Source organism: Onychostoma macrolepis, chromosome 16 (genome assembly GCF_012432095.1).
Source record: "Onychostoma macrolepis isolate SWU-2019 chromosome 16, ASM1243209v1, whole genome shotgun sequence".
Classification (NCBI taxonomy): domain Eukaryota; kingdom Metazoa; phylum Chordata; class Actinopteri; order Cypriniformes; family Cyprinidae; genus Onychostoma; species Onychostoma macrolepis.
In genome coordinates, this window is record NC_081170.1 from 6,260,613 (window position 1) to 6,271,446 (window position 10,834).

General features: G+C 38.9%; 1 protein-coding gene across 1 annotated transcript; it reads left to right on the plus strand.

Moving 5' to 3' along the window:
- The first annotated feature begins 5,704 nt into the window (after positions 1-5,704).
- On the plus strand, positions 5,705-8,169 carry LOC131522137 (synapse differentiation-inducing gene protein 1-like). Its single transcript, XM_058747412.1, has 2 exons — positions 5,705-6,108; positions 7,533-8,169. The coding sequence occupies exons 1-2, from the start codon at positions 5,785-5,787 to the stop codon at positions 7,692-7,694; spliced, it is 486 nt and encodes a 161-aa protein (XP_058603395.1). The 5' UTR covers positions 5,705-5,784; the 3' UTR covers positions 7,695-8,169.
- The last annotated feature ends 2,665 nt before the right edge of the window (positions 8,170-10,834 follow it).

A 10,834-nucleotide genomic window follows, 5' to 3' on the forward strand; every position in this document is an offset into this window, starting at 1 on the left:
GTGCGATAGATCTTTCGCATAGTAACGTCACCTTCCTCCCTCTGGTATGGTTTGTACACCAAGGTGTCAGATCTACATTGCCATATTAATCCAAGGGCATTCTCCTGAGGGTTGGTCATTTCTGGGGTGAACCAAATCTCACCACTGTTAGACTTCAACTCTTCAGGAAAGTGGTGAATAACCTCAGTGATGTTACTGGCCCACTGCCTCAGCTCAAATCCGCCCACCATAAGACAACATTGCAGCCTTTTTGCCAGTTTGCTAGCTTGAGCTTCAGTTGGGACACTCTTCAGACAATTGTCTACATAGAAGCTCCGCTCAACCGTTCGACGCACTTCATCGGTGGCCTCGAGATTTCTTTGCGCATGTGTCTGCAGGGCGTAAGTAGCACAACAGGGGCTACAAGTAGTACCAAATGGTAAAACTTCCCACTGGTATGCTACTGCTTGTTCAGTGATCTTGCCATGGCGCCACAGAAATCGGAGGAAGGGCTTGTCTTCATCAAGCAGACGGACTTGATGAAACATGCCCTTCACGTCACTGCAAAAGGCCACGGGATATTCTCGAAGCGGAGGAGAACTCCCAATAGGCTTGAGCCTAAGGTAGGGCCTGGCAAAGGTGCTCATTAAGGGATTGACCCTGATACTCGAAGAGCAATTGAACACAATACGGTCCTTGTTGTTGTGGTGGACCATATGATGTGGTATGTACCACGATCTGGAACTCGAATCACACTCTTCAGATGTCAAGGGAGTGACATAACCTGCCTGCAGCAGTTTCTGAATCTCTGACTCATAAGACGTAGCTCTCTTAGGATCTCCAGCTAGTTTCCGTTCAGTGCTGCATAACAGGGCCATGACTGCTGCTTTGGGGGCATTCAAGGGAGGAAGAGACTCCTTCCAGAGTAGGGGCGCATGCACTGCTTTTACACCATCTACATCAATCCTCACGGTCTTCTCCTCTAGTTTGCGAATCGCCTCTGCATCTTGTCGAGATCGAATGACTAACTTCTCAGATCGATAAGGAAGAGTATCCAGTTGCCAAAGCTTTTCGACATGTCCAAACAGCTCAGCCTCAGGAGAAACACAAGAAATAAAGAGGCACTCTTGAGGTTGCAAGTAAGGCTTAAGAAGCCTTGATGGACCCTGTAATGTCCATCCAAGCCTTGTGTGAACAGCGGCTGGTCCTCCAGGGGGCCCCAATCTGACTGGCTCCACAGGCGTGATCAAGTGCGGATAGTCTGATCCAATAAGCACCAAGGGCTGTGCTTTGTTGACATCATGCAACGGTAAATCTTGAAGATGGCGGTATCTCCTTTGCAAGTCAGAGATAGGATAAGTATGCTGAACCAGATTTAGCTCTTTAGCTGTGAATGCACCCTTAATCTGGTATGATCGGTCAGGGTATGAAACAGGAGCGATCGAGAAAGATACAGATCTTCCATGAATGGTGTGCACATCTTGTCTTACTGTACGAAGAGCGAGATCCTCCATTTCGCCTTGCAGGCCCAGACGTTGAGCGGCTTCATTCAGCAAGATAGTTCGCTCAGATCCGTCGTCTAGCACAGCATAGGTTTCTAGTGACTTGTCACCATTCTGAAGAATGACTCGACTCAACTTAAGCAGCACTTGCTTGCTACCGTGGGCCGATCCAAATATAACGCCTGAGAGGCGGACTAACCATGGTGATGGGTTTCTCTGACATCTTGATGTTGCCTCTACTCTGTATATCGGTGCTGGAATTAACATCATGGAGAACATCGAGATGCCTTCTCTCACATCTTTTGCACTTTGCCTTCAATGTGCATTTGGATGATGAATGCCCCCGTCCACAGCGCCAACATCTGTTGCCTGTCCTGATCCAACTTTCTATCTGCTCCTTAGTTAAGAGTTTGAAGTTGGAGCACTGATTCATGTAGTGCTGAACTGTGTCACAGAACGGACAATACTTCTTAGGCTTCTCCTGTGGTCTGTCTGAATCTGCTTGTCCAGCCTTTGGATTCTCCACTGCTCCTACTTTCTGTTCTCCACCATGAAGAACAGTAGTCAGTTTCGGGGCACAAAGCCAGTTCGCTTGTCTTTGCGAGCACTGTTTCTCTCATGATCCGGATAGGTGCCATACTGGGTTCCTTCTACCTGCACGCGAACCTCATACTCCAACCAGTCTGAGAAGTCCAACAGTGTTGGGATAGGAGTCTGAAGAGGGTTAACAAATCTCTTAAAATTAGCTCTTAGGTCATGTGGCAACTTAGCTAAGAGGCGAGAAACATGTGAGCCACACTTCAGCTCAGTCCAGCCTGGGCTACCTAATTGATTCAACATCCCAACCAGTGCTCGGACACGAAGGGCAAATCCCTTAAAAGACTTCACATCCCCACTCCTGATATTGGGCCCGTCCATAAGGTTCGTAATCCTTTGTAATGCCAACTGGTGTGGCTGCCCATACATATCAGTGAGGGCTCTCATTGTGTCACTGAATGGAGTACGACTGTGACTATAGGAGTCAGCGACAAGCAAAGCATCTTCCAATTTAAGATGATCCAAAAGTATTTGGAACTTGACTCTGACTCTGAAGCATCATCAGGAAGAACATTGTCCAATGCAAGCTTAAGCCGAGCGAATTCTCGGGGATCATCTCGACTGAAATCTGGGATTGTAGGAGCCGGCCCTCGATATTGCATCGGTGGAGGAGGCAAAGGGCGTGGACTCTCAGAATGACCCAATGAATGGTAAGAACGATCATATGAATAAAACGGTCTATTATCTCGACTGCACTCTTGTCTCCAATCACCTAGAGAACGATCAATCATAGCATCTTCCTGTAAGGAATGCACTCTATCGCTTGAGCGGCGATAGTAAGGATTATTTGATGGTCGATAAGAAACATCACGAGATGACACACTGGGCCGCAACAAAGAAGTGTCATCTGTATGACGATGACGAAGATCAGACGAATCACGTGTCCGTGAAGGAACATTAGTATCATAGCCAAGAACTTGCGGCGAGTCATTCTTGCTATCATGGGGGGAGGTATACGAAGGAGTTGACGTACCTGAACCAGGCTGACTACCGCTCCACTTGCTTACTCTCCTTAGACTGTCTGTCAGTTCCTCAATGAGATCTTGTTTACAGCCACGAACTGCAAGGAGAGATTCATCTCTAGGTGGCACCAAAGGAGTATGTTCTGCTTGGCTAGGATTCCCATCATCCTGAAATGACAACTGCATACTAGTTGACTTTGGTGTAGATGACACCCTAGCTCCTTCATCCAAAGGCTGCTGCACAGATACTGAAGACTGAGAAGCTAACACTGGAGAATTAGCAATTATATCCGAGAGGCGTTGCATATCTTGTCTCATTTTCCTATTTTCCTCCCTCATTTCACGAATACAAGCAAGCATATCATACTGTTCATCTTCGAACGTGAGCTGTTTCTGCGGATAACCAACCGTAGTCATGCAAATGCAATGGCTGTCTAGTTGTTCTCTGTGAGCGAACATTCTCTGGCTTTAACACCTCCTCTCTAGGACTGGACGTCATAGCTAAGGTGGTTATAGTGATCCGGCTCGAAGGACCATAAATGTATTAGAGACTGTATGAATGCGTTGGTTGCTGTTACGGTACTAAATCACCTTAGAAGGCCGGATACCCAATTAATGTCCAGGGACCAAGAGAGGAGTAAAGAGCCAGAGCCTTTGAATTAGAATTCACTCAATGTATTGTTCACCCAACAGAAAATGTAATGATTACTCACACTTGAAAATGCCCATATATAAATTCACATCCGTATTGATTAAAATACAAACTGTGTAGGCCTGCGCAAACAATAAGCAATCAATATAAAGAAATAATAAACAGAGAAAGGATTCAAAGATACAGAGATACTTAGATCTTGCAATGAGATAGTTCTTAGTTCTGATAAGTCCCAATAGTTCCAGGGAAAAGTCTACTTGAAAGGAGGGATAGGTGCAGACAGATGTTCGGACTCGGTGTAATCTTCACACGGAGACTTGAACAGGCGGATGTCCGTAGATATGTCCTCGTCTGTGTAGTGATGCACTGGATGTGTGATGTGCTGACAATTCTTGTATAATTCGTGAGATGTGTGTGGTTCTAGAGTAAATAGATAAAGTGCAATTAGTTTCTAATGCGATCGGTGTACCAGGTACCGAGTCATTATAGCTTCACATGACTAAACACGTGAGAGAAAGCAAACATATAAAGATACACGAAAATGTTGCAGCATTTCTTTCATAATTGAAGAAATGTGTCAACACATCTGATAACATATCAGATCACAATATTAAGATGAATAACAAATAAACAACACTTACAATCGTCAATGACGCACACGGAAAAAACCCAACGGGTAATACCAACGAACTCCGAAGCAAATCACAGCATCAGCCGACCATCCGCGTGGAAAACTTCAGTCAGTGTACAATCTGTATACTTATGTCACATCCCCTACGTGAAGGCGTCAAGTCAACCTCATTTTTATCATTTCTGACAACAATTGCAAGTTATCGTCTTCTCTCTGCCGCTGCATCTGATCTCTCAATCTCTCTGAACTCGCGAGACTCTCTCTAACCACGCCTACTCAGCTGACGCAGTAACTAGAATAAACTGATTGCGATGTCTGTTTTGGGGCAGAGAATAAATATTTATGGCCCTTTTGTTCTGGTAGTATTTAAGGAAAAGTTGCAAGTCACTCATTGCGATTCTGTAGCCAGAATAAGCCCGTAGTGTGGTGTGTCTCTACACTCCATACTATGTATTTTCTAAGGTCTGGTATGCATCATTTACTCTTAGATTAATCTTTGAGAATTTTATGTTTTGTATTGATATGATCTGACACCTTTGAATTGGCTATGCAATTGGCATAATTAATACATATTTACCTGACTGATAATAAAATGCTATATTTGACTTATTCTGATCTCTTCAGAAATCATTTTTCAAGTAGATTAATGTGTAGTCTAGTGTTTCCACAAATCTGCGTCCAGGACAGATCATACTTAAGTACCAATGAATGAAGCGGGGGCTCGTCATTAGGGATCTTCTGATTTCTGTTTGTCACTGACTTAAGTTACAGTTTTCATGATTATAGAAAAAATACACTTTTTATTATGTGCTAGCAGGGTGCAGCCTATTTAAAGGTATTATAATCACCCTGTACCATCTGAGTAAGATCAACTGGCGAGTTTGTGCCGTGCGTTCACAGTTGGATGAGTGAATTGCTAAGCGACACTAGGTCGCTAATGAATGATGAATTGAAAGTATGGGATTTCCAGAATAATCAAATATCTAAATTAATATACATTCGATGTCTGTGATCAGTTTTTAATTATAGATATTGTCTTATGATCACTTGGAATTGGAGTCAGATTGAACACAGAGCTAGACTAAAATTGAAATTAAATCCAGATAAAATCAGAGGCCCAAGTAAAAGACTGAACATGCATTAAACCTTCGATCAGGCCGCTGGATTCCGCTGTTTGGGCTAGCGGGTGGATCCTTACACAATGTCCCAAAAATATGCTTCAGAGTGGTGAAATGCACCTGAATACATCAGAATAAATGTGAAACCAAAAGTTGTCAACTGCAGTCACATTGCACAATAGAAACAGTGGTAAACTTTTGCCACTCCTCCCCTACACCGTACAAATTGCCTACCATTTGCTGACTGCCTTCATTGACAAGGTATAGAACACCAGAGTACAGCAATACATACTGCAGAGCACAAGGTAAAGGAAATTTTAATCAAAATCCAATAATCAGAAGAATGGATCCCAGCCAGTCTTTCAATCAGCCTCCATTGGTCAGTTCATCTGAGAAATCAGTAATGCTGCAGCCTGTAGCAGCACCACCAGCATACCAGGACAATCCTGCTGAATATCCTCCCTCCTTTCCAAGCCAGCCAGTCCCCCAGGGTCCCTACACCCAGGGGCCGTATCCAGGACAGCCCATAGTCAATGTGCAGCCTGCAGTTTTTGTGACCGCTGCTCCATTGGCCAATCCAGCGCCAGATTACTTGGGTTACTCCATCTTTACCATGCTGTGCTGCTGTTTTCCTCTGGGAATTGCTGCAATTATTTACTCCTGCTCTGTAAGTATATTAGTCTATGTGCTTTCCTTATTTATGAACTATGAATTTCATTTCTTTATCCATTATATAAGCATAATTACACATGAAATTGCAGGAAATGCTTGTAGAACTTCTCCAAATGAATTAGACATGTCTTTACATTTCAGTGTAAATGTAAAATACACATAAATCAAATATATAAAGAGTAAGAAGTTTAGTAATCATCAGAAGTTCATGATTATTTATTTATTTTGACCCTTTAACAGCCACACAAAGAAAAAAACTATGGAAAAATAATTATTAAATATATTGTATAAATAATTAATTTGATCAATTTGTGGTGTGTGTATTTATACACACACACATCGTGTATACACTTGCACACATATATAAAATATGCTACTATTATTAACATATATATATATATATATTATGGATGTATACTGTTTAATTGTATTTTTGAATACTGCAGTGATTTAATTTCATTTTACATAACTTCATAACTAAGATACAGTTGAGAGATTAAAAGATAAAAAAGAGAGGTCTGAGCAAGAACAAGTTCATTCATGTAACTTTCGCATAATTTCCATGCTCTACTGATAAATGCATTGGTTCGTTTTTTTTGGTTTCCCGTAAATAACTATCAGTTGAGAAAGGTGTGGCACTGGAGACTCAACAACAACAGACTTTTGTGAAAGATAAAGAGTTTTAAGTTAAAAACATTTTAAGGAAAAAAGTTCTTATTTTACCACTTCAGACTTTACTCTTCAGTTCACACTTATTTTAACATGTTACTTGCTTTATTGTAGCCTATTTAATTTTGAAATGAGCAATTTCTGAGTGAAATTTGTTTCACGTAACTAATCACACTTTTATCTGTAATTAATCACAATTAATCACATATACAGTATATAATAATTTCACATTGAATCTCCAAATTAATATTGAAACAACATATGGTATATCTCCACTGAATGCATTTTTCCCTCAATTTTAGTCATTAATTATAGCCATTCAAAGTTACAGTATAATTGAAAGCCATTATTTTTAACATTTAATAGGCTTTGAAAATATAGCAACTTTTAATTCACAAAATTTGCGCAGAGCATCATGGGTTGTACTGTAGGAAAAAGGTTCATGCACAGTCCAAAATTGACAGTCGACAAATTTCCACCGGTTTATTGTGTCTGTATATTGCGTATATGTTGGTGTGAGTTAGTATTATTAAATAAACATAAACATGTTGTTTGCGTGTTGGCATAGCGTAAGGTAAAGTGTTTAAAACATTTAACTTAGAAACCCTCTATTAAATGAAAATGAAACAAACTCTACAGAGCGGAGTTTGCCCCCCCACTTCTGAGAACTTCCCCATCTGCCATTGACGCAAAGAAACTCAGAATAAGAACAGAAGTGCTTGACATTAAGTTTCACAATTGTTTTCACAGACTCGAGATGCTAACTACTCAGGACGGCGAGAATTAGCAGAGAAGAACTCCAAAACGGCACGCACCCTGAATCATGTCGCTGTTGTTCTTGGCCTCATTTCCATTGTATTGTATATTATCTACCAGGTTGTGTTGTTTCAAAATATAAAACAGTATCCATAATTGTTAGAGCTGTCATGGTTGGATGCAGATTATACAAACAAATTTGATTCTCTTAATTTTAAATGTTATTTACTCAGTGTGTCAATATTCACCCAGTTACAGCATGCTGTAAAGGTTGATTATTGGATGTTTAAAACAATAAAAGCTTGATCAATTTGTTTATTATAGAATTGCATTTTAAGTAATTACTAACAGAAATATAGTAGTGCATGATCCTCATTTTATAGCAAACTGTAAGACTAACCCATTGGCAATCTATTTTTATTTTCTATTTACATCTATGATGATCTTTTGCTTATTTTGTATATCTTGTGTGCAGCTGTGCTATTTTTTACATACTTTTACATTTTGAACATACATATTTATATGGATATATATCCATAAATCCATTTATGGACAAGATAAAATCCACATTGATAAAAGGCACTATATAAATAAAATATATAAATATACAAGTTATTATAATTATTCATTGTTGTCATTTAATTATACATTCTGTCGGTCTGTCTGGAAATTCCCAATACTAATCTGACTTCACCATAGACAATTCAAACAACTACCAGTTGTTAATATAATAACTACAGTATCTCGAGCTAAGAATACTTAAAATACAATACAATACTTCCCTGAAGTATGGTGATGGCGTCCCATCAAGAAGCTACTATCACTACCTCAATCACACATGAGTACACAGGTCTTTAGCATCTATTCACTCCCACCACCCTTCTCAGCTGTAAGCTGGTCCGACACAGGATCTTTAATACTAACTTCTAGTATTACAGCCTCAGCCCGAGGACAGCTCTAAAGTCTTCCAGCACTATCACTGTCTTTGCGGTGGTCTTTCGAGCGTAGAATCTTTAGTACTTCTATTCCTCAGCTGTGCAGCATATACCAGACACCACTCCCAAGTTGCACTTTGCAGGGATGAAAGTTTATTCATTTATCTATCTATCTATCTATCTATCTATCTATCTATCTATCTATCTATCTGTCTATCTGTCTGTCTACCTACACTGAAAAAAACGATTCGTTGTCTGAACAATCATTACTTATAAAAGTAAAAATATTAAACACAAAAAACGTAGTATTCATAACTTTTCAATCTCTACTTAACATATATAGTGCGTGTAACGCAAAAATATAAGTTCCAAGGTGAACTTAAGTGTATGCATATATAAAATGAAAAAAACATAAATCGCATCAACTAATATTACAATTACGTTAAAATTAAGTAAATCTAGCATAAAACTTTAAGTATTTGACTGTGAGCCACATGACATGCAAATGCTGTTTCCAGCCAAGAAGCCATTTTGTGAAGCACATGTGATGGTGAGAAGGGGTAAGCTTAACTTTTTGTAAACCAGGTATAATATTAGATTTTGGCGTTTTACTATCAATAAACACTTGTTTTTTTGTGTGTGTGTTAGTGGGTGAAGATATTTTCTGAAACGCAACGTGATGTAGATGCTGAAAAGAGGTAAGCTTTACTTTGTCTTTTTAACGTATAGGCCTACTCGTTTATTGCGTTTGTGGTGAAAAAAGGAACATTTAAACAATTTCTGAATCGCTAATAATGCTTCAGTAAATAGAAACGTGTTAGGAATACTTATGAAAAAGTCGAGTTTGTATGTGTAAGCCCATTCCCGCCACTGAATAATAAAAAAAAAAAGTTCGGTCTCAGTATTCTCATATTCTCTATAAGGGGCGACAAATACAACCAAAATAGATAGAAATAAAATGAATGGCTGTAAGACACTTATTTTATTTTAAAATATAAATGTAAATTTCAAAATATTGTCTCATTTTGTGTTATTTTATTGCAATATATTTTTTGCACTGAGAAACAATCTGAAAAATATCAAGTGGTGTTGTAAGTAAATACACATTTGCTATGTTTTTTTTTTTTTTAAGGATACTCATAGGAACAAGGAGGAAATGGAACAGCTCACACTGAAGATCATCACTAAAGGTGGCTCAACAGATGATCCTTTACAGACTGGGATAGTGCTGGAAGGCATAGAGGTGATGACAGGATTAGCAGGTGTTTTAATGCAATTAATCTGAGTTACCCCAAAGAGCTCAGATACTCATTTGACTTTTTTCAGAAGATTCTACTGGAACTAGATAGTGGCAAACTTTCTCCAAAGCTTTACTCTCTGAAGATCAGGCTTCTTTGTTAAAATGAAAGATATCGTTTGTGTTGTTCTGTATGGAAGCATATAGGTAGCATGATTCATTTTGGAATGTAATATGCAAAATGGCAATGCAATATGTAAAATGGCAATGTTTTTCTATATTTAAATTTATATTTTCTCATACATATGTGCAATGTTTAGTGCAAAATGAAAATTAAATTATATCATTTACATTTGCCATTTCCTACACTTAATATGCAAATTAAAAACATATTTTAACGCTTTATAAGTTGCAAAATGAAAATGTACTACCCAAATTGACTGAAAACTGTTGCAAAATTATCATTTCAATGCTGTTTTTCTAAATGCATTTAGACTTACAGCAAGGACACTTGGGATTGCTTTTTCATCATAATACCGCGTGATAATTGTAGCAAAATGCAGTGAGAATTTCAGAATGCATTCCGAGCCAAAAGTTCAGCAAAATGGTGATTTTAAATGTCTTTTATTTTTCTTAAATGCTTTGAGACTTACACTTAAAGGGATACTCCACCCCAAAATGAAAATTTTGTCATTAATCACATACAAACCCGTAAAAGCTTCGTGGGGGTAAGTGATTAATGACAAAACTTTCATTTTGGGGTGGAGTATCCCTTTAAGTGTAAGTCTCAAAGACATTTCAATTGCATTTTCATCAAATACTCCGCAATAATGTATTTTAAGTCAATGTGGATTTGAAAATGCATTCCGAGGCGATCACGCCCCGACAAAAGATGGTAGGCTATTGAACCCATTATAATCGGTGATGCTGTCTACAACTGTCACGTCCGGTGTAGACATCATGGTGTAAGGTGGCAAATAGGTAAATAACTGTAGAATTGTACTGTCTGTTTGATCTCGTGCATCAATCGGAGTGTAAACATTTTGTTGTACATTCACGATGTGTGGTTTCACCGTTGCTTTGCAGCCTGTCAAAAAATAAACTGAAATGTTTTATTTTGTGTG